Source organism: Scyliorhinus canicula, chromosome 10 (genome assembly GCF_902713615.1).
Source record: "Scyliorhinus canicula chromosome 10, sScyCan1.1, whole genome shotgun sequence".
Taxonomy (NCBI): domain Eukaryota; kingdom Metazoa; phylum Chordata; class Chondrichthyes; order Carcharhiniformes; family Scyliorhinidae; genus Scyliorhinus; species Scyliorhinus canicula.
In genome coordinates, this window is record NC_052155.1 from 78,321,998 (window position 1) to 78,346,588 (window position 24,591).

The 24,591-nt window shown below is 48.3% G+C and overlaps 1 protein-coding gene across 1 annotated transcript in view; it reads left to right on the plus strand.

The window, feature by feature from the left end:
• The window catches only part of LOC119972470 (rho-associated protein kinase 1-like), a 286,367-nt gene that overhangs the window by 167,731 nt on the left and 94,045 nt on the right, over nt 1-24,591 (plus strand). The window contains 2 exon segments of the mRNA XM_038809214.1: nt 14,633-14,724; nt 14,810-15,056. Of these exon segments, the coding sequence (XP_038665142.1) occupies nt 14,633-14,724; nt 14,810-15,056 (339 nt within the window).

Genomic DNA, 24,591 nt, shown 5'->3' on the forward strand with positions numbered 1-24,591 from the left:
CCCCCATTTAAGATGCATTCTAATAGCCTATTTTTATTTTAGCATGGGTTGTATATTCACTCCCGGCTTGGGTCCACTGTCTGCGCGGAGTCTGCACATTCTCCCTGTGTCTGCGTGCGTTTTTCTCCGAATGCTCCGGTTTCCTCCCACATGTCCCGAAAGACGTGCTGTTAGGTGAATTGGACATTCTGAATTCTTTCTCTCTGTGTACCCAAACAGGCGCTTGAATGTGGCAACTAGGGGCTTTTCACTGTAACGTCATTGCAGTGTTAATGTAAGCCCACTTACGACAATAAAGATTATTTTTGTTTTTTAAATAATTTTTATTGAAGAAATTTTTCAAATACAAACATTTTAACCCCCCCTACATTTAAATTTAATTATATCAAAACAAAGTCAAACCCCCTACTTAACAAAAGTCCCCCCGCACCCCACTACTCGCGCGTCTCTCCCCCCCCCCACCCACCCACCCACCCCCCAGCCGGCGACCGACAGTCGACCAACTTATTCATTTCTGGCAGTGTCCTCGGGCAGGCCTTGCCCTTGCACCACCGCTACCGTACTTCCTTCGTTGTTGTCCCCCTCCCCCCCCCCCCCTCCCTTCCCCCCCGAACCTCCCCCCCCTCTCCCTCCCGCCCTCACCCTCTCCTCCCGGGTTGCTGCTGTCAAGACCTCAGTTTCTATCTTTGATCTAAGAGGTCCAGGAAGGGTTGCCATCGCCTGAGAAACCCCTGCACCGACCCTCTCAGGGCGAATTTGATCCTTTCCAATTGGATGAAGTTTGCCATGTCGTTTAACCAGGTGTTAACACTTGGAGGCCTTTCGTCCCTCCACTGAATCAAGATCCTCCTCCGAGCCACCAAGGACGCAAAGGCTAATATTCCAGCCTCCCTCGCCTCCTGTACCCCCGGCTCCACCCCAACCCCGAAGATCGCAAGTCCCCATCCTGGCTTGACCCTGGACCCCACCATTCTCGACACCGTCCCTGCCACCCCCTTCCAGAACTCCTCCAGTGCCGAACATGCCCAAAACATATGTGCATGATTCGCAGGGCTTCCCGAACATCTAATACACCTGTCTTCACCCCCGAAAAACCGACTCATCCTTGTCCCCGTCATGTGGGCTCTATGCAGTACCTTAAATTGAATGAGACTTAGTCTCGCACATGACGACGACGAGTTGACCCTCTCCAGGCGTCCGCCATGTCCCGTCCTCTATCTGTTCCCCCAGCTCTAACTCCCACTTATCTTTCAGCTCAACTACTGGTACCGATCCTCCACCTCCTGCATAATCTTATAGATGTCCGAGATCTTCCCCTCCCCGACCCAGACCCCTGATAGCACCCTATCACTCGCCCCCCTGTCGGGAAGCGCGGGGAACCCCTCTACCTGTCGTCTGCAAATGCCTTCACTTGGAGGTACCTGAACGGTGTCCCCGGGGGAGCCCAAATTTTCTCCTCCAGCTCTCCCAAGCTCGCAAACCTCCCCTCTATAACAAGTCACCTCAGTTGTCTAATACCCACCCTCTGCCAGCTCTGGAATCCCCCTCCTGTATTTCCCGGTGCAAATCTGTGGTTCCCTCTTAATGGTGCCCCTATCAGACCTCCCACTTCCCCCTGTGTCGCCTCCACTGCCCCCAGATCTTGAGGGTGGCCGCCACCACCGGGCTCGTGGTATACCTCGTGGGAGGGAGCGGCCATAGTGCGTTACCAGTGCCCCTAAGCTTATGTTGCCGCAGGACGCCCTCTCCATGCGCTTCCAGGCTGCCCCCTCCCCTTCCATCATCCACTTTCGTACCATCGATGTATTTGCCCCCCAGTAATATCCTGAAAGGTTGGGTACGCCAGCCCTCCACTATCCCTACTCCGCTCCAAAAAGACCCTTCTAACTCTAGGGGTGCCATGTGCCCACACATACCCCATGATACTACTCGTTACCTTCTTGAAAAAGGCCCTGGGGAGGAAGATGGGCAGACACTGGAACAAAACAAGAACCTCGGAGGACCGTCATTTTAACTGACTGCCCCTCCCTGCCAGCGACAGCGGCACCATGTCCCACCTCTTAAACTCCTCCTCCATCTGTTCCACCAGTCTAGAAAAGTTCAACTTGTGGAGGGTCCCCCAGTTCTTTGCCACCTGCACCCCCAAGTACCTAAACTTTTAACTGCTCTTTTGAAGGGGAGCCTCCCAATTCCCTCCCCCTGGTCTCCGGGTGTATTACAAAGACCTCACGTTTCCCCAGATTTTAATTTATACCCCGAAAAGTCCCCGAACTCCGCTAGTATCCCATTACCTCCGGCATTTACCCCCTCCGGGTCTGCCACATACAACAACAAATCATCCGCATAGAGCGAGACCCGATGTTCCTCCCCTCCCCTTGTCAGTCCTCTCCACCCCCCTGAACCCCTCAGTGCCATCGCCAACGGCTCAATCGCTAATGCAAGAGTAAGGGGATAGGGGACATCCCTGCCTAGTACCTCGATGGAGCCCAAAATATTCTGACCTCCTCCCGTTTGTTACCACACTCGCCATCGGAGCTGAATAGAGCAGTTTTACCCACTTGATAAATCCCTCCCCAACCCAAACCTTTCCAACGTCTCCCACAAGTATTCCCAACTCCAACCCTGTCAAAATGCCTTCTCCGCGTCCAGCGCTACCACTATCTCCGCCTCCCCCTCCACTGCTGGCATCATGATCACGTTTAACAATCTCCGGACATTTGTGTTAAGTTGGCGTCCCTTCACGAACCCCGTCTGGTCTTCATGGATTACCCCTGGCACACAGTCCTCTATCCTGGTTGCCAGGACCTTTGCTAACAGCTTGGCGTCAACATTTAGGAGGGAGATGGGCCTGTAGGACCCGCACTGGACAGGGTCCTTGTCCCGCTTCAAAATCAAGGAGATCAGGGCCTGCGACATTGTTGGGGGAAGAACCCCCCCCCCCTCGCGCGCCTCATTAAAGGCTCTCACCAGCACTGGGCCCACCAAGTCCACAAATTTCCTGTAAAACTCCACCGGGAACCCATCCGGCCCCGGCGCCTTCCCCGCCTGCATCTGGCCTATCCCTTTAATTAGCTCCTGCAGCTCTATCGGCGCCCCCAACCCTTCTACCAGCTCCTCCTGTACCTTTGGGAACCTCAATTTGTCGAGAAAGTTCTTCATTCCCCCTCTCCTCTTCGGCGGTTCAGACCTATACAATTCCCTATAGAAGTCCCTAAAGACCCTATTCACCTCTTGCCCCTTCTGCACTACGTCCCCACCCCTCTCTCTCACTCCCCCAATCTCCCCTGGCTGCATCTCGCTTACGAAGCTGGTGTGCCAGCATCCTGCTCGCCTTTTCCCCGTACTCATACGCCGCACCCTGCGCCCTTCTCCACTGCGTTTCCGCCTTCCTAGTGGTCAGTAGGTCGAACCTGGCCTGAAAGCTACGCCGCTCCCTTAATAGCCCCTCCTCTGGTGCCGCCGCATATTTCCTATCTACTTCTAGGAGCTCCCCCACCAGCCTCTCCCTTTCCTGCCTCTCCTTCCTCTCTCTGTGTGCCCTTATGGAGATCAGCTCCCCTCTAATCACTGCTTTCAAGGCCTCCCAGACCGTCCCCACCCTGCACCTCACCTGTGTCATTCGTACCCAGATAGTTCTCAATGCCCGTTCTCACCCTTCTGCACACCCCTTCGTCCGCCAACAGCCCTACATCCAGGCGCCACAACGGGCGTTGATCCCGCGCCTCCCCCATTTCCACGTCCACCCAATGTGGTGCATGGTCCGATATCGCAATGGCCGAGTACTCCGTGTCCTGCACTCTCGGTATCAGCCCCCTGTTCAATACGAAAAAATCTATCCTAGAGTACACTCTGTGGACGTGGGAGAAAAAAGAATACTCCCTCGCCCTAGGCCTACCAACTCTCCATGGGTCTACCCCTCCCATCTGCTCCATGAACCCCCTTAACACCTCTGCCGCTGCCGGCCTCCTATTCGTCCTGGAACCCGATCTATCCAGCCCAGGGTCTAACACCGTATTAAAGTCCCCTTCCATGATCAGGCCCCCTGCCTCCAGTCCCGGGATGAGGCCCAGCAGGCGCCTCATAAAACCCGCGTCGTCCCAGTTCGGGGCATACACATTTACCAGTACCACATTCTCTCCCTGCAACCTACCCCTCCCACCATCACATACTGCCCCCTTATCTGCCACCACCTCTGCGCCACAAACGACACCCTCTTTCCCACCAAAATCGCCACCCCCCCCGTTCTTGATATCCAAGCATGAGTGGAACACCTGTCCCACCCACCCCCTTCTCAGGCGGACCTGATCTGCTACCCTAAATGAGTCTCCTGCATAGCATTGCTACATCAGCTTCAGGTCCTTCAGGTGTGAGAAGACCCTTGATCTTTTAACCGGCCCATTCAGCCCCCTTACGTTCCACGTGATCAATCGGATCGCTGAGCGACCCGTCCCTACTCCCTGTCGATTAGCCATGTCTTGTCCCTTGCTCGCCCCGGGTCATCCCTCCTTTTCTGACCCGCTTCCCATAGCGATGGCCCCCCTCCCCCCCCCCCCAGCTCTCCCCTTCTCGTCCCTGGTCTTTCCAGCAGCAACCCGGTGTCCCCCCCTAACCCCCCCCCCCCCCCCCCCCCCCCCCGGCTAGGACCCCTCCTAGCCGCGATGTACCCAACATCGTACTCCGAGAGTCAGCTGGTCTCCGCTGACCCGGCTGCTCCTGCCACATTCCGACTCCTCCCGGTTCAAGGTGGGGGGGAGGGGCCTCCCCCCCCGCCATTCCACTCTGACCCCCGCTCCAGCGCGGGAAAGGCCGCCATTACTGGCCCCGCCCCACTCTTCTCCCCTCCCCTCTCCTCCGTCCCGCGCGCGGGAAAAACAGAGAAAAGCCCGCGCTTTCTCCCGGCCACACCCGCCCCGCCTCTTCCCATCCCCCCCATCCCCATCTGCGCCCGTGAAAGATCCCCTTAAAACCCCAAGAGAAAGACCCGCATAATCAGCCCACTCCCCCCCATCCCGTCTCCCAACTCAGCGATATAAATACCCAATGGCAAATAAATACATAAATACTTAACTACATACTTAAATAACAAATAATTAACTAGCTATCACTAACAGTGTGCTCAACCATCACCCTCCATCAAACAGTATAAATAACCACCGATAACCATAACCAGAAAGAAGAAAGAACAAAAAACAAGCACCCGAAGGAAAAGGGTAAAAGGGGTACAATAACTAAGGGAAGATTGGAAACGGGAAGAAAACACCCCATAAGAAGCCAACGACCCACAATAGAGATTTCAACAGTTCAAAATATCAGAAACACCCAACAACTCGAAACCTTCAAGATATTCAGAAAAGTCAACATTCGAGAAAAAAAACACCCCAAACAATCCACGAAACTGTTACCCAGTTCCGACCTGGCCTGAAAAAGAAAAGGGCCACTTGCTCAATCAAGAGTCCCCAGGCGGCTACGACCGCCGGTGCTCCCAGGTTTTAGTTCATGTCCAACTTTTCCTCTTGTACAAAGGTCCAGGCCTCCCTCTGGGGACTCGAAATAATGATGTTGATCCTTGTAGGTGACCCACAAGCGCGCCGGCTGCAGCATTCCAAATCTGATTCTTTTTCGCGTGTAGCACCGCCTTTGTCCTTTGAACCGGGCCCGCCGCTTTGCCACCTCCGCACTCCAGTCCTGGTACACCCTTACCGTCGGTTCTGCCACTTGCTGCTTTTCTCCCTTTTTGCCCACCTCAGGACTTCTCTCGATCACTTAGCCGCTGGAACCGCACAGCACCGCCTCGGGGATCGTTGCCCTGGCCTCTGGCCATGACCGAGTATGCCCCTTCCAGTTCCAGGGGCGCCGGACGGCCCCTTCCCCCATCAGGGAGCTCAACATCTCCGACACATATCTCGGGAGATCCGACCCTCCAGGCCTTCTTCCAGGCCAGGATCCTCAAATTTTTCCTCCCATCCGAGTGTCCCAGCTCCTCGAAGCGGCTCTGCCACTTCATGTGGAGTGCCTCGTGCACCTCCACCTTTGCCCCGATGACTGTGGCCTCCTCCTCCCTCGCGGTCATCTCCTGCTGCCAGCTCTCTGATCGACGCCTCTTGGTCGCCGGGGCTCCCACCAACTGGTGTCGTCGCGTTCATGGACTCTAAGAGCTCCACTTTCAGCTCCGTGAAAAACGGAGGAGAGCGGCCTGCTGCTCCTCCGCCCATTTCTCCATTCCTCGGGTGCGCCGCCGGCCGCCATTTTGATTTTCTTCCCCCCGCTTTTTTTTGGGGAAGCTGCTGCCGTTTTCTTGCCGCTCCACTCCGGGTACCAGACCATAAAATCGGTCTAGTTCTCCTCAGGGGACCTTCCCCCACCGGGATTCGTCTTTACTGCACCTTGGGGCCCTCCAGTTGGCCCGAAACACCTTTGTCGCAGGAGCTTCCAAGTGCGACTTAGCTAGTCATAGCCGCAACCGGAAGTCCACAATAAAGATTATTATTATAACCGAATAGCCCTGCCTCCATTTTTGTTTTCGCATGGTTACTGCATATGTGCCTAGGACCATGTTCTAACTGTACACATGTTGTCTTTAATTTAAACACTTCTCACTGCTTTGTTCAGCACTTCTATTGACACCCTCATTCCCTCTCGCTTATTGCTTCTCTCTCCCAACCTCTCACTTTTCTTGCTCATCACGTCTCTTGTTTCCCACTGCTTACCTCGTCCTTCTCCTGGCCCCCCTTGCTGCCTCCCACTCACCATCCCTCTCCCAAGTCCCCTCACAAGGGCTCAGGGAAAGGCCAACAAGGGGGTCAGGAAAAGAGCAGTGAGAGGGAGGGGTCAGCAGAGAGAAATGCCATGTGGGAGGGAGAGTGAGGGGTCCAGAGACGGAAGGAGCAAGCGGGAGGGAGAGGGAAGCAGTGAGAGAGTTGAAAGAGGGTCGGTAAGTGGGAGACAGTGGGGTAAAATGGGCAAGTCGGCAAGAGGGACAGCAAGAGGAAGGGAGTGAGGGGTTCAGCAAAAGGACGTGGAGACTGGGAGGAAGGGGATCTGGAGTGGGAAGCAGTAAGAACGAGGGAGAGGGAAGCGATGAGGGAGAGTCAGGGGAAGTGAGAGAGATGTAGAGATACCAGTGGGAAGCAGCAAGCAGGAAGTAAGTTTCTGAGTTGTAAGAAAATAGTACGTGCTTTTTCACATTTGCTGATTAAAATCTTGAATCTCAGATGTGACAATTGAAAGATGTTAAGAAAATTAGATTATGAATGTAGTGGGCAATTTAAGGGTTAAAAGCCTTGGGTTAGCATTATTCCAAAATAATTCTGTTCTGCAGGGCCTGGTTGGGTTTAGCAGCCAGCATGTGAAATTGATCAAGGAATGTGTTTTTCAATTGGCTAATGCCTGGTGGTTTGCCTGGGGAAGTCCCCGAGGAGTTAAAGGGCTTTGCAGCCTTTTTTTGCTTGGGGAGATGAGGTCATTGCTGGGTGGAGCCATAGAATGTAGAGACACATTTTGAGAAGCTGTGGAGAGAGACAGTTTTGGAGAAAGCTGTGGAGAGGGGCAGGCTTTTGGAAGTGAAGTCTGATCTGGCAATCCTTGTTTTTTAGACCACAGATAAAGACAGTTTTCTTACCCCCGTTGTGTAAGGAAAAAAGACTTATAATATTTTAAAGCAGCGCAGTCTTGTCTGAAGACAAGGAAGAGACTGAAACTACCTAGTGGAAGCAGCTTTTTGAAGACATTCTGCCTGAGTCTGAAGAGGTTCTAACAAGAGACAGAATCTATTCTATACTGGGAAGGCAGACTCACTAAAACAGAATAAGCCAGTGGGGTTTATTAAAGTGGGAGGAAAACCATTGTCCTAGTGGAAGAGGTGCAACAGAGTATATAGTCTGTTCAGAGGCCAGTGGATAAGCAGGTACCAGAACTTTTAACTATTTTAATTGTGAGGTAAAGATTTACTCGTCTGTACAAGGTGGAGTAGGCAAGGAGATTAAGATCTTAAGGGATACAGGAGCAAGTCAGTCTTTAATTGTGAGAGATTGAAGGATGAGGATATATGTAGTTTGAAAGGAGTATTGCCAGAAAACGTGGTAATATGTGGAATTAGTGGTGAGAGCAGCAGTGTGCCACTATGTAAGGTATGGTTAGAGAGTCTAGTGAAAAGTGGTGAAGTAGTAGTAGGAATAATAGAAAAAAGTATCTTTTTCAGGGGTATAATTTATCCTCGGTATTGATATAGTTGGATCGCTGGGAGGAATACAGCCTACTGTGGTTGAGAAGCCAGTGGAAAGTCAAACAACTGAGATGTTGCAAAAAGTATATCCGGGAGCTTTTCCTGATCATGTGCTAACCAGATCACAAAGCCACAGGTTGAGACAGAAGGAAAAGAACTTGAGGAGCGCTGATAGGGAGACTGAGGTTCAGTTGTCAGAAACCATGTTTGATTAGATGGTTCATAAAGAACAAGAGAAGTGGTGGATGAAGCAGATATCTTTAGTCCTTAGTGTATATCAGACTGTTAATACATTAGAAATAATGTATTAATGAGAAAATGGAGATCTTTACATATTCAAGCAGATGAGAAATGGGCAGAAGTTCATCAAGTGGTATTGCCGTGTGTTATAGAGAGGCATGGGCATGGGAACCTGGATTGTAGTTTTGGGGTGCGAGAGATTGAGAGTAGAGAGGTCAGGAGCACAGTTTTGACTTCGCAGGAGGGCGGCAGTGTTCAGGTCTGTGGTTTGAAGTGTGTCTATTTCAATGCCAGGAGTATACGAAATAAGGTAGGGGAACTGGCAGCATGGGTTGGTACCTGGGAGTTCGATGTTGTGGCCATTTCAGAGACATGGATAGAGCAGGGACAGGAATGGTTGTTGCAGGTTCCGGGGTTTAGGTGCTTTAGTAAGGTCAGAGAAGGGGGCAAAAGAGGGGGAGGTGTGGCGCTGCTAGTCAAGGACAGTATTACAGTGGTAGAAAGGATACAAGATGGGGACTCTTCTTCCGAGGTAGTATGGGCTGAGGTTAGAAACAGGAAAGGAGAGGTCACCCTGTTGGGAGTTTTCTATAGGCCACCTAATAGTTCTAGAGATGTAGAGGAAAGGATGGCGAAGATGATTCTGGAAAAGAGCGAAAGTAACAGGGTAGTTGTTATGGGAGACTTTAACTTTCCTAATATTGACTGGAAAAGATATAGTTCGAGTACATTGGATGGGTCGTTCTTTGTACAATGTGTGCAGGAGGGTTTTCTGACACAATATGTTGACAGGCCAACAAGAGGTGAGGCCACTTTGGATTTGGTTTTGGGTAATGAACCAGGCCAGGTGTTAGATCTGGAGGTAGGTGAACACTTTGGAGACAGTGACCACAATTCGGTGACCTTTACGTTAGTGATGGAAAGGGATAAGTATACCCCGCAGAGCAAGAGTTATAGCTGGGGGAAGGGCAATTATGATGCCATTAGACATGACTTAGGATGTGTTGGTTGGAGAAGTAGGCTGCAAGGGTTGGGCACACTGGATATGTGGAGCTTGTTCAAGGAACAGCTATTGCATGTTCTTGATAAGTACGTACCAGTCAGGCAGGGAGGAAGGGGTCGAGCGAGGGAACCGTGGTTTACCAAAGAAGTGGAATCTCTTGTTAAGAGGAAGAAGGAGGCCTATGTGAAGATGAGGCGTGAAGTTTCAGTTGGGGCGCTTGATAGTTACAAGGAAGCGAGGAAGGATCTAAAGAGAGAGCTGAGACGAGCAAGGAGGGGACATGAGAAGTCTTTGGCAGGTAGGATCAAGGAAAACCCAAAAGCTTTCTATAGGTATGTCAGGAATAAAAGAATGACTAGGGTAAGAGTAGGGCCAGTCAAGGACAGTGGTGGGAAGTTGTGTGTGGAGGCTGAGGAGATAAGCGAGATACTAAATGAATACTTTTCGTCAGTATTCACTCAAGAAAAAGATAATATTGTGGAGGAGAATGCTGAGACCCAGGCTATTAGAATAGATGGCATTGAGGTGCGTAGGGAAGAAGTGTTGGCAATTCTGGACAAGGTGAAAATAGATAAGTCCCCGGGGCCGGATGGGATTTATCCTAGGATTCTCTGGGAAGCCAGGGAAGAGATTGCTGAGCCTTTGGCTTTGATTTTTAGGTCATCATTGGCTACAGGAATAGTGCCAGAGGACTGGAGGATAGCAAATGTGGTCCCTTTGTTCAAGAAGGGGAGTAGAGATAACCCCGGTAACTATAGGCCGGTGAGCCTAACGTCTGTGGTGGGTAAAGTCTTGGAGAGGATTATAAAAGATACGATTTATAATCATCTAGATAGGAATAATATGATTAGGGATAGTCAGCATGGTTTTGTGAAGGGTAGGTCATGCCTCACAAACCTTATCGAGTTCTTTGAGAAGGTGACTGAACAGGTAGACGAGGGTAGAGCAGTTGATGTGGTGTATATGGATTTCAGTAAAGCGTTTGATAAGGTTCCCCACGGTCGGCTATTGCAGAAAATACGGAGGCTGGGGATTGAGGGTGATTTAGAGATGTGGATCAGAAATTGGCTAGTTGAAAGAAGACAGAGAGTGGTAGTTGATGGGAAATGTTCAGAATGGAGTTCAGTTACGAGTGGCGTACCACAAGGATCTGTTCTGGGGCCGTTGCTGTTTGTCATTTTTATAAATGACCTAGAGGAGGGCGCAGAAGGATGGGTGAGTAAATTTGCAGACGACACTAAAGTCGGTGGAGTTGTAGACAGTGCGGAAGGATGTTGCAGGTTACAGAGGGACATAGATAAGCTGCAGAGCTGGGCTGAGAGGTGGCAAATGGAGTTTAATGTGGAGAAGTGTGAGGTGATTCACTTTGGAAAGAATAACAGGAATGCGGAATATTTGGCTAATGGTAAAATTCTTGGTAGTGTGGATGAGCAGAGGGATCTCGGTGTCCATGTACATAGATCCCTGAAAGTTGCCACCCAGGTTGATAGGGTTGTGAAGAAGGCCTATGGTGTGTTGGCCTTTATTGGTAGAGGGATTGAGTTCCGGAGCCATGAGGTCATGATGCAGCTGTACCAAACTCTGGTACGGCCGCATTTGGAGTATTGCGTACAGTTCTGGTCGCCTCATTATAGGAAGGACGTGGAAGCTTTGGAACGGGTGCAGAGGAGATTTACCAGGATGTTGCCTGGTATGGAGGGAAAATCTTATGAGGAAAGGCTGATGGACTTGAGGTTGTTTTCGTTAGAGAGAAGAAGGTTAAGAGGTGACTTAATAGAGGCATACAAAATGATCAGAGGGTTAGATAGGGTGGACAGCGAGAGCCTTCTCCCGCGGATGGAGGTGGCTAGCACGAGGGGACATAGCCTTAAATTGAGGGGTAATAGATATAGGACAGAGGTCAGAGGTGGGTTTTTTACGCAAAGAGTGGTGAGGCCGTGGAATGCCCTACCTGCAACAGTAGTGAACTCGCCAACATTGAGGGCATTTAAAAATTTATTGGATAAGCATATGGATGATAAGGGCATAGTGTAGGTTAGATGGCCTTTAGTTTTTTTTTCATGTCGGTGCAACATCGAGGGCCGAAGGGCCTGTACTGCGCTGTATCGTTCTATGTTCTATGTTCTATGAGGTTTGTGATAGCACATGTGGTTCCTGTAGGGGCCATTTAGGAGTCAGCAAAATGCAAGCAAAAATACAAAATTATTTTTATTAGCCTGAACTGCATAAGGATGTAGTCAAATTTTGTTGTATGTGTCAGATAATAGGGAAACCTCAGGTAATTAAACCAGCCCCTTTAGTACCCATTCCAGTATTTGAGGAACCTTTTAGAGTCCTAATTGACTGCATGTGGCCCCTGCCCAAAACCAAAAGCGGAAATCCGTATCTGTGGACCATAATGGATGTATCCACTATGGATACATCCATAGTGTATCCATAGACTACATTATATATGGACACTATGTACGTACACTGTGGAGGCAATTCCATTAAGAGACATTATATCTAAGAGAGTTGTACAGGAGTTAACCAATTTTCCTTTTACCAGATATGGACTACCAAAAGAAGTTCAATCAGATTAGGGATCCAATTTTATGTCAAAATTATCGAAATAAGTTATGGAATCTTTGGAATAAAGCAATTTAACTCAACAGTGTATCATCCGGAATTACAAGGGGCAGTAATAAGATGGCTTTAAACTCTAAAGACCGTGTTGAAAGCCTATAGTCAGGATTATCGGAGGATTGGGAAAAAGGAATTCCATTTGTACTATTTGCAATTAGGGATGCACTTAATGAATCAACTAAATTCAGTTCATTTGAATTGCTTTTTGGTCATGAGGTGAGAGGGCCGCTGAAAACTGATCAAAGAGCAATTGGTGAGTCAGCGGTCAGAGACTACTTTGTTGGACAATGTGTCAAACTTTAGGGAGCGATTAACTCGGGCTGGTGAGTTGGCTAGGAAACATTTCAAATTCACACAACAGGTAATGAAAAAAAGAGGCGGATAAGAAATCAAATATTGGTAGTTTTGTTAGTAGGGAGAAAGTACTAGTCTTATTATCAATGGTAGGTGAACCATTAAAATCAAGATTTAGTGGGCCTTATCAAATTGAAAGGCATTTGAGTGAGGTGAATTATTTGATAAGAACTCCAGACAGAAGGGAAATTCTCAGAATGTGCCATGTTAATATGCTCAAAGGGTATTTTGATAACACCAGAGGTGATCGTCTCCCTGGACACAGAGAGAGTTGAGTGGAAGTACCTCATAGAGGTACAAGAATGGTTTGGGCTGGGGACAGGGTTCATCATGTGGGTGAAACTCCTGCACAACGCCCCCAAGGCAAGCATACGGACCAACGCCACCAGCTCTGAGGCTCAAGGCAGGGATGCCCGCTTTTCCACTCTTATTCACCCTAGCAATTGGGCCACTGGCAATCGCCCTTAGAACGGTGAGAAGCTGAAAGGGAATCTGACAGGAGACAGCGAGCACGGAGTCTCACTCTAGGCAGATGACCTGCTCCTCTACATCTCGGACCCGGAAAGCGGCATGGAAGAGTTTGTGAAGCTCCTGAGAGTTTGGAGCATTCTTACATAATCTTTATTGTTGCAAGTTACTGTGAAAAGCCCCTAATCGCCACATTCCAGCGCCTGTTCAGGTACACGGAGGGACAATTCAGAATGTCCAAACTACCCAACAGCATGTCTTTCGGGACTTGTGGGAGGAAACTGGAGCACCCGGAGGAAACCCATGCAGACACGGGGAGAATGTGCAGACTCCGCACAGATAGTGACCCAAGCCAGAATTGAACCTAGGACCCTGACCCTGTGAAGCAGTAATGCTAACCACTATGCTGCTGTGCTGTCCGTCTTTAGTCATGTCACTCTCAGCATTGAGGCATGGTTCGATTATGGGCAATGTGGCATCTTTGGGGACTCATTTGTGGACCCTACCATTTATTTGGGGTTCAAGCTGTGAACAGCCAAAACAGATATCAGGGGACCTAGAGGCATGCCACAAAGAACAAACACCCAAAGAAACACCAAAAATAGGATGGAGGGCGGTGAACAACCACATATATGTTAGTATATGACAATTGCCCACATTTAATAAGAGACCTAAGAAAATATCTTAAAGCAACAAAAAGAGTGGGTGGGGGGAGGGTGGGTCTCCACCAACGGAAATTTCTTGCATATTGTACCCGATGCACAAACCCTTGTCCAGTGTGCAGTGTGTAAAATGAAAAACTGCAATAAAAACAGTTTAAAAAAAGGTATTTTGATTGAGAAGGAAAGAAGCAGGAAGTGTTAGGCATTGTAGCTCAGGGAGAAGAGCCAAATGCAAATGATTCTGAATTTGACATTCCTCAAATTAAATTGAATAATGAGGAATTATTAAAAAATGGGATAAATTATTGAGTTACCTTCCGGGGAAATGTCAAAATAACCTTAAAGAGTTATTACAATCACATTGTTGTATGTGGGAATAAATTGGGAGGTATGAAAGTAATTATGCATGATATAGGAAATGCTATTCACAAATAAAATCCATACAACCTCAATCCACTAAAGTTAGTACAGGTACAAAAGGAGATCAACAACATGCTTAAGGAGGATATCATTGAATTGATTTGCAGCGATTGGAGCTCACCGATTGTTATGGTACCAAAACTAGATGCATCACAATGATTGTGTGTGGACTATACCACAAGTATTACTCTATGCCCTGCTAATTTTAAACTGGTTTAAGAGCTGTATGTTTCTTTTCTTGTTCTTTAAGGGGAAATTGTGTAGTTGTGTTGAGGGATAATTGTAAACGGTTATTTATTGGGTGTGAAGTTAAAAATTTAATATTGTATTTATAATAAAGGTTTTGTTTTAGAAGTACCAAAGCCCTATTTTTTTCATGCAATTGCTCCTGTAACAAATCATTCTGTCCACACAGTCTTAAAATGAACTGAAATATTGGGGTTTTGGCAGAGTATCCTAAACACTGTTAGGACCTGGTCTGGGATCACAATATATAGCACTGATCAAGGTCATTTCTCCTCTATATTTTCTTGAAATGTATACTTAGAAATTAGTTTAATAGAGAATCCCTTGCACAATGAATTACGTTACATTAATAATGCCGCTGTAACTTTTGATTTTTCACTGTTTTGGCTGCAGTATCTACACTAAAGGAGCAACTTGAGGAATTGAAGAGGATGAGCCAGAATTCTCACATTTCAAATGAGAAAATAATACAGTTACAAAAGCAAGTAAGTCCAAAACACATATGCTGAAGTTTTCAAAATCAAAAAGCAAGGTATGTTTGAAAAATGTAATGCTGTTATTTATTAATAGTTGGAAGAAGCTAATGCTTTACTGCGAACTGAATCGGACACAGCGGCAAGGTTACGAAGAAACCAAACTGAATCATCAAAGGTAATGAGCCAGCTAGAGACTATAAATAGTGAACTGCAGGAGAGAAACCGAACTTTAGAAAATATCAAGCTACAGCTGGAGAAAGAAATTATCCAGCAACAATCTGCTTTGGATGCTGAAAGGAGAGTTCGTAGCCATGGCTCAGAAATGATCAGTGATATGCAAGGTAATCAATATTTGGAAATTCATATTTTTTAATATGTTGTCATTTATGACCGTAGAAATGTTTCCTGCCTGCTTGCAAGTGCAAAAAATCCTCTTCCTCAGGTTTCCCTCCCCTCCCCAGAAGAATTATTGTCTGATAACACTGAGGAACTTGCTGAAGTAAGAGTCTTCAATTAATCTATGTTAACATAGAACATTACAGCACAGAACAGGCCCTTCGGCCCTCGATGTTGTGCCGAGCTTTGTCCAAAACCAAGATCAAGCTATCCCACTCCCTGTCGGTGTTGGTAGCACGAGCGCGCGAGTCGGTGGAATTCAGTTGGCGAGGAGCGGGCAAACATTAAAGGAAAAATGCTTTGCTCACTATGAAGGGCGTAAGACCCTTGTCTTAACCCTTCAGCTGGTGAATTGCTGGCACCATTTCTGATTTAACCACAGCACTGAAAATCTCAAACAGTTGTCTGCCAAAATCAGTATTGTTCCGGAACAAGGTTGGTCACGAGCGGAATCGAGAGGCAAATTTAGTTCAGTGGGGATGAATATTACACTTGGCTTGTTGAGAAAGGCTAAAGGAAAGCAGATATTGGTATTTCTGAATTACACTGGACAAGAGAGGGGAGGCACAGGGAAGGAAACATGGCCTGCATGGAAGTTATTGGCCCAGATTGTGCTCTCAGTGGCATCCACCTAGCTAACAGTGGCCCACACATTTTTCACAGGCTTGCCAGTAGAGATTTCCCCTCATCCACCACCTGTTTCAGTGTTGCGACGTCTGCAGGAAGTCTGTAAACAGTAAAGCAACAGCAATACTCTCTGATGAATAAATTTAAAAGTCTTCACTGAGACACAAATGGCAATAAATTGTGATATGTATGATCTGATGTTTGGATATTGTAGGTACAGGTTAGGGACCACAATGGTGCCTGTGATGTGCATACATATTTGTGATGAGTCACATCAGATTTCACATTGGTGAAGACATTGGCACATGTACAATTAGCTACCAGAAAAAGAACAAGATGTGCACACTGATTTAATGGCAAAGGTGCCGTTTTAGACCTCAATGCTCTGGCTGTGGGTTCCTCGTAACCTTGCACAACTGAACACTCCTTTAGTAGCAGGAAGAGCCTCCCAACAAATCCATTAAGAATCGTCAACTGTTTACGTACGTCAGGTTCTTCTTTCCAGGGATCATTCTTGTGAACCTCCTCTGGACCCTTTCCAAGGCCACCACATCCTCCCTTTGGTACGGGGCACAAAACTGCTCACAATACTCCAAATGGGATCTGACCCAGAGCCTTATACAGCCACAGAAGTACATCCCTGCTCTTGTATTCTAGACCTCTTGACATGAATGCTAACATTGCATTTGCCTTCCTTTTTTTATATAAATTTAGATTACCCAATTACTTTTTCCAATTAAGGGGCAATTTAGCGTTGCCAATCTACCTACTCTGCACATTTTTGGGTTGTGGGGGCGAAACCCACGCAGACACGGGGAGAATGTGCAAACTCCACACGGACAGTGACCCAGAGCCGGGATCGAACCTGGGACCTCAGCGCCATGAGGCGGTTGTGCTAACCACTAGGCCACCATGCTGCCCTGCATTTGCCTTCCTAAACGCTGACTGAACTTGCACTGAACCTTAAGAGAATCTTGAACAAAGACTCCCAAGTCCCCTTATGCTTCTGATTTCCTCAGTATTTCCCAATTTAGAAAATAGTCTATGCCTGTATTCCTCCTTTCAAAGTGCATAACCTCACACCTTTCCATATTGTATTCCATCCGCCACTTCATTGCCCACTCTCTTAGCCTGTCCAAATCCTTCTGCAGCCCTCCTGCTTTCTCAATACTTTTTTAAAAATAAATTTAGAGTACCCAATTCATTCTTTCCAATTAAGGGGCAATTTAGCATGGCCAATCCATCTAGCCTGCACATCTTTGGGCTGTGGGGGTGAAACCCACGCAAACACGGAGAGAATGTGCAAACTCCACACGGACAGTGACCCAGAGCTGGGATCGAACCTGGGACCTCGGCGCCGTGAGGCTGCAGTGCTAACCCACTGGGTCACCGTGTTGCCCTTTGCTTTCTCAATACTACCTGTCCCTCTACAGATCTTTGTATCATCTGCAAACTTAGGAACAGTGCCTTCAGTTCCTTCGTCTAGATCGTTAATGTATATTGTGAAAAGTTGTGGTCCCAGCACTGACCCTTGAGGCACAACACAAGTCACCAGCTGCCATCCTGAAAAAGATCCCTCTATCCCCACTCTCTGCCTTCTGCAGTCAGCCAGTCCTCTTTATCCATGCCAGGATCTTGCCCGTAGCACCATAGGCTCTTAACTTATTTCACAGTTTCCTATGCGACACCTTGTCAAAGACCTTCTGGAAACCTGAACAAATCATGTCCGCTGGTTCTCCTTTGTCTAACTTCTTTGTTACCTCAAAGAACTCTTAACAGATTTGTCTGACATGACCTCCCCTTGACGAAGCCTTGCTGACTTAGTCCTATTTAATCATGCACTTCCAAATACTCTGCAATCTCATCTTTAAGAATGGACTCTAAAATCTTCCCAATGACCGAAGTCAGGCTAACCAGTCTATAATTTCCTGTCTTCTGCCTCCCTCCCTTCTTAGACAGGGATGTTACATTACACCCTTTCCAGTCCTCTGGGACATCCCTGCCTCCAGTGATTCCTGGAAGATCACCACCAATGCCTCCACAATCTCCTCGGCTACCTCTTTCAGAACCCTGTTGTGTAGTCCATTCCGACCAGGCGACTTATCCACCTTCAGACTTTCAGTTTCCCCAGAACCTTCTCCTTAGGGGCATAGACAGAGTGGATAGTCAGAGGCTTTTTCTAAAATTATGTGGGGCATGGACAGAGTGGATAGAGGCTTTTTTTCCGAGGGTACAGCGGTCAATTATTAGGGGGCATAGGTTCAAAGTGCAAGGGTTTACAGGAGACGTACGAGGCAAATTTTTTTACACAGAGGGTAGTGGGTGCCTGGAACTTGCTGCCGCAGGAGGTGGTGGAAGCAAGGACGATAGTGACGTTTAAGGGGCGTCTTGACAAATACATGAATAGGATGGGAATAGAGGGATACGGACCTCAGAAGTGCAGAATATTTTAGTTTAGATGGGCAGCATAGTCGGCACAGGCTCGGAGGGCCGAAGGGCCTGTTCCTGTGCTGTACTTTTCTTTGTTATTGTGATGGCCACTACACCCACCTTGCTGGTTGATATGTTCTGGCTGTTGCTTCGATTGTACCTACAAGTAACCAATGCTTATCAGCACAAACCAGATGTTCCCAGACATGTGTGCCTTTCCCATACAATACTGCATGACTTGGCAAACCTCGGCTTTGGGATTTTGACTCGGATTCATTTTGTAGACTCTGCTCATGAAGCTACTCAGATCAGGACGAGCTTCTGGAAAGGTTTTTGAAGGGTAAGGGGGTAGACAGTCTTTTAGCAGGAGGATATTACAAGTCTAGGGTGTTCACGGAGCTATTATATCTGAAACTCAGTGAGGAACTATGGGCGGTTTTCTCCGTCCCCGCACGCCAACGGGATTCTCCATTGCGCCGGCAGGCCAATGGGGTTTCCTATTGTGGGGCAGCCCCACGCCGTCGGGAAAACCCCGGGCTGTTGGCAAAACGGAGAATCCTGATGGCAGAGAACTCAGCACAGTATGTTTCAATAAAGACAATTGAAATCTGCCACCTACTGCAACCTCAGAAATGGACAAGGACCCATTGCCAGTATCTATCAAGGTGACAGTGATGATGAACTTTTATACCTCAGGCTTCTTCGAACCTGAGTTGAAGATAATTTCAGCAACTCACAGTTTGCACTATACTGTGTCATGATCGTGGTTACTGACATGCTCTATTAATTGCACATTAACTATACTTCTCTCTCGCCAGAGAGAAACCCACGGAGAAAGCACAAGGGTGTGTTATGATTTCAAGCCTCCCTGTTATAAAGAGCTCAGTTGGCTGCAAGTACATAGCTTCCTGGATGCCACATGGCTTCCTCAGCCTTAAACTACTTTATGACTCAAGGCAAAGAGTCATGCAAGTCAATGCCTGGTATCCTGCCATCAGTCAGGGTGGCTTCATTCTATGTCAGACTCCTGTGGTATCTTCATTTGAATCACCACAGCAAACTAAAAGCTGCTGACCGGGCCACAAGTACTGTGCTTTATTCGCCATTAATCTATTCTAAACACTCCTTTTGCTGCTCAACTATTTTGTGGATTTCCTCCATACTTTCTGTATTCAGCTTGGTTCTCTACTGTTTTGCGAGCCTTACATTTGTCATAAGATGCCTTTTCTTTTTTTTAAATAAATATTTTATTCAAAACATTTTCAGTTTATCACAGTCCAACAGAATATTAACAAATTGATATTTAAAAAAAATAATAATACTCTAAATCCCCCCCTTCCTAACCAACCTCCCCTCCCCAGTTACTGGCCGTGACCAAGTCCTTAAAGAAGGTGATGTACAGCCTCCACCTGGAATAGAACCCTTCCTCTGACCCTCGAATGGCATGCTTGACCTTTTCCCAACCCCAACCATGCCAAGGCCTTTGGTGGAGCTGGCGACCTACGTCGAAGAAGGGCTTGTCTCTGGGCAGTCAAGAGGCGAAGGCCAGAACATCAGCTTTCTTCCCCTCTAGAAGCGCCAGCGAGGCGGAAACCCCAAAGATCGCCACCAATGGACACGGCTCCAGCCTGACACCCACAATCTCCGTCAAAGTCTCAAAAAAGGAGACCCAAAACTCAAACAGCTTGGAGCAGGGTCAGAATGTGTGTGGATGGTTTACTGCTCCCGTAGACATTTCTCATAACTGTCCTTTATTCTGGGGAGGAAGCCACTCATGCGTGCTCTAGTTAAGTGCACCCTGTGAACTACTTTGAACTGTATCAGGCTCAACCTGGCACAAGAAGAGGTGGAATTCACCCTGTGCAAGATCTCGCTCCACACCCCGTCCTCCAGCCCCAGCATCCCCATTCTGATTCCCCTTTACTTCCTCTAACGGTGCTCTCCCCGTCTCCAACAACAACCCACATATATTGGATATTTTCCCTTCCCCTATCTCACCCAGAGGTAGCATCTTGTCCATAAAGGTAGGTTCCGGTAGCCGAGGGAACGAAGACAGTTCCTTACGAACAAAATTTTGCACTTGCATATAGCTAAATAAACTCCCCCTCAGGAGTTGAAATTTCTCCACTATGTCTTCCAGCCCCGCAAACCTACCCTCCACAAACAAATCCCCAAACCTCCCAATCCCCTCCCTCTTCCAAATCTTATACATTGCATCCATCCTGGATAGCACAAACCTATGGTTCCCACAAACTGGTGACAATAGTGGCATCACTCGCAGTTTAAAATGCAACCTGAATTAACCCCAAATTCTTAGGGATGCCATCACCCTGGGCTTGTAGAGAACCTGGCCAGAGAGAATGGAAGAGGGGCCATAACCAATGCCCTTAGACAAACCCACACAGGAAGCCTGCTCTATCCGCCCCCACCCCGACTCTGGGCTCCTTCAAGATATGCATGTCGGAGAGTTGATCAGTAAGTTTGCGGATGATGTGAAAATTGGTGAGGTGGTAAATAATGAGGAGGGTAGCCTTTAATTACAGGAGGATATAGATGGGCTGATCAGGGGCAAATGGAATTCAATCCGGATGAGGATTGCATTTAGGCAGGATAAACAAGTCCAGGGAATACATAATGAATGGTAGTGCCTTGGGAAGCACCGAAGATCAGAGGGATCTTGTTGTGCATGTACACTGGTCCCTTAAGGTAGCAGAGCAGGTGGATACAGTGGTTAAGAAGGTATATGGTATACTTGCTTTTACTAGCTGAGGTATGGAGTTTAAGAGCAGGGAGTTTATGCTGGAACTGTATAAAATGTTGGTTAGGCTACAGCTAGAGTGTTATGTACAGTTCTGGAATCCACATTATAGGAGGGATGTGAAAGGGTGCAGAGGAGATTTACCATGATGTTGCTGGGCTGGAGAGTTTTAGTAATGAGAAGAGATTGATTAGACTGGGGTTGTTGTCCTTGGAGCAGAGAGGACTAAGGGGGGGACATTATTGTGATGTATAAGATTATGAGGGGCATAGATAGAGTAGACAGGAACAAACCTTTCCCCTTGGTGGAAGGATCAATGATCAGGGGACATAGATTACAGTAAGGAGGTTCAGAGGGGATGTGAGGAACAACCTTTTTACCTAGAGGGTGGTGGGAGTTTGGAATTTGTTGCCTGATAGGGCGGTGGAGGCAGAGACTCTCATATCACTTAAAATGTATTTAGATGTGCACATCTGATGCCAAGGCATAAACGGCTGTGGGCCAAGTGCTGGAAAATTGGATTCAAATGGTTAGGTGGGTTTTAACTGGCGCTAACGCGATGGGCCGAAGGGTCTTTTCTGTGCTGTATGATTCTATGACTCCATCCACACCTGCACTTGTGACAACAACAAAATAAACAATATACATGAAACCATAAAAATAGTGCAAAAGCCATTTACCTCTCGTACAGGTCCCACCCTTATTGACCCCCTAATCTAATCTAAAGCACTCTCCCCCCGCTTCCTCAGTCTGCTGACGATTAATTTCCCGCAAAGAAGTCGACGCACCGTTGCCACCTCCGGGCGAACCTTAACAGTGACCCTCTCAAGGCGAACTTGGTTTTCTCCAAACAGAGGAAGCTAGCCATGTCAGTGAGTCAGGTCTCCGACTTTGGGGGCTTTGAGTCTCTCCATGCTAATAGTATCTGTCTCCGGGCTACCAGGGAAGCAAGGGCTGGAACGTCTGCCTCTTCTTCTGGATTCCCGGGTCTTCTGACACCCCGAAAATCGCCACCTCTGGACTCAGCGCCACCCTTGTTTTTAACACCATGGACATGACATCCGCAAACCCCTGCCAAAATCCCCTAAGCTTTGGACATGTCCAAAACATGTGGACATGGTTCGCCGGTCCTACCCCACATTTTGCGCACATGTCCTCCACCTCAAAGAATCTGCTCATCCGGGCCACTGTCATGTGAGGCCGGTGAACAACCTAAAATTGTATCAGGCTGAGCCTGGCACATGTTGCAAACACGTTGACTCTACTCAACGTGTCTGCCCATAGGCCATTCTCTATCTCAGCTCCCAGCTCCTCCTCCCACATGCGCTTCAGCTCCTCGGTCTGCATCTCCTCTGACCCCATAAGCTCCTTATAAATGTCTGAGACGCTCCCTTCTCGTATCCACCCTCGGGAAACTACCCTGTCCTGAATCCCCCTTAACGGTAGGAGCAGGAAGATTGACACCTGTTTATGAAGGAAGTCCCGCACCTGCAGATACCTGAATTTGTTTCCCCTCGCCAACCCAAACTTTTCCTCCAATGCCCTCATACTCGGAAAGCTCCCCTCTATGAACACATCCTCCATCCTCTCAATCCCCGCTCTCCGCCATAACCGGAACCCCCCCGTCCAAACTCCCCGTGGCAAACCGGTGATTATCACAGATTGGGGCCCAGACCAATGCTCCCACATGCCGCCTCCATTGGCCCCAAACTCTCAGGGCCGCCACCACCACTGGACTGGTGGAGTACTGTGCCGGTGGGAATGGCAGAGGCGCAGTTACCAACGCCCCCAAACTGGTGTCCTTACATGAAGCCGCCTCCATACCCACCCATGCCATCCCCTCCCCCACCACCCACTTCCTGATCATGGCCATATTAGCCACCCAGTAATAGTTGCTAAAATTTGGCAGCGCTAGCCCGCCCTCTCCCCGACTCCGCTCAAGCATTACCTTCCTTACTCGCGGGGTCTTGCCCACCCAGACGAAGCCCGTGATCACTCTGTTGACCCGCTTAAAAAAGGTACGCAGAATACAGATGGGGAGACACTGAAATACAAATAGGAATCTCGGGAGGACCGTTATTTCACCTCTTGCACCCTCCCAGCCAGAGACAGCGGAAGCGCGTCCCATCTCCGAAAATCGTCCTTCATTTGGTCCACCAGCCGGGCCAGATTCAATTTATGCAGCCGGTCCCATTCCCGCGCCACTTGGATACCTAGGACCTAAAGCTTCTCTTTACTAACCTAAATGGCAGCTCTCCCAGTCGCCTCTCCTTTCCCCTTGCCTGGACCACAAACATCTCACTCTTTCTCATATTAGGCTTGTACCCCGAAAACCGGCCAAATCCCCCTAGGTCCTCATGATTTCTTCCATCCCCTCTATTGGACAGGTGAAACGTACAGAAGCAGGTCATCCACATAGAGCGAAAACCTGTACTCGTCCGTACATTTGCCACAGGAGCTTGATACAGTAACCTGAACCAGTCAATAAAGCCCCGCCCGAATCCGAACCGTCCCAGTACTTCCCACAGATAATCCCATTCTACCCGATCAAAAGCCTTTTCTACATCTATCGCGATCACTGCCTCCACCTCCCTACCTTCCAGGGGCATCATGATCACATTTAACAGCCTTCTTACATTGGCCACCAACTGCCTACCCTTAACAAACCCCGTCTGGTCCTTCCCAATAACGTCCGGAACACAATCCTCGATCCTGGAGGACAAGATTTTGGCCAGCAACTTGGCATCTACATTCAACAGGGAGATCGGCCTGTAGGACCCACACAGCTCCGGGTTCTTGTCCTGCTTAAGAATCAGCGAAATTGTTGTCTGTGACATCGTCGGGGGCAACACCCCTCTTTCCCTTGCCTCATTGAACATCCTCATCAACACCGGCCCCAATATCCAGAATGTTAATTTTGACTGTTTGCCTCTTCAAGTCCCCCTTCATCGCCTCCACCTATCTGGCCAGGTTCAATTTATATAGCATGGCTCTGTCATGCACCACTCACTCTTACTCCCATTCAATTTGTATCCTGAGAAGGAACCAAACTTCCTCAACAGCTCCATTATCCTCCCACACTAGCGAGAGGGTCTGAAATGAATAGCAATAAGTAGTCTGCAGAAAGGGAAACCCTGTGTTCCTTACCACACCTCCACCCATCTGTACCCCACCACCCACCTGACAATCTAAGCAAAGTGGCTCAATCGCCAGCGCGAACAGTAATGGGAACAGCGGGAATCCTTGTCTTGTGCTCCTCTGCAACCGAAAAATCCTTGAACTCACCACTTTGGTGGACACTAGCCATGGGGGCACTGTACGGCAGTCTCACCCAGGAGATAAATGTTAGCCCAAACCCAAATCGCTCTAAAATCTCAAAGAGATACCTCCACTCCACCTGACCAAATGCCTTCTCTGCGTCCATGGAGATGATGACCTCTCAAACAGTCAACAAGGAGGTTGTCAGGACCACATTTAGAAGTCTTCTGTTATTGACCAACAACTTTCAGCCCTTGACAAACCCCGTTAGTCCTCAGAGATCACCTCGGACAAGCACCCCACCAGACACATTGCCTGGACCTTAGCTAGTACCTTTGCGTCGGTATTCAACAGTGAGATAGGCCTGTGAGACCCACACCTGAAGGGATCTTTGTCCTTCTCTGGGA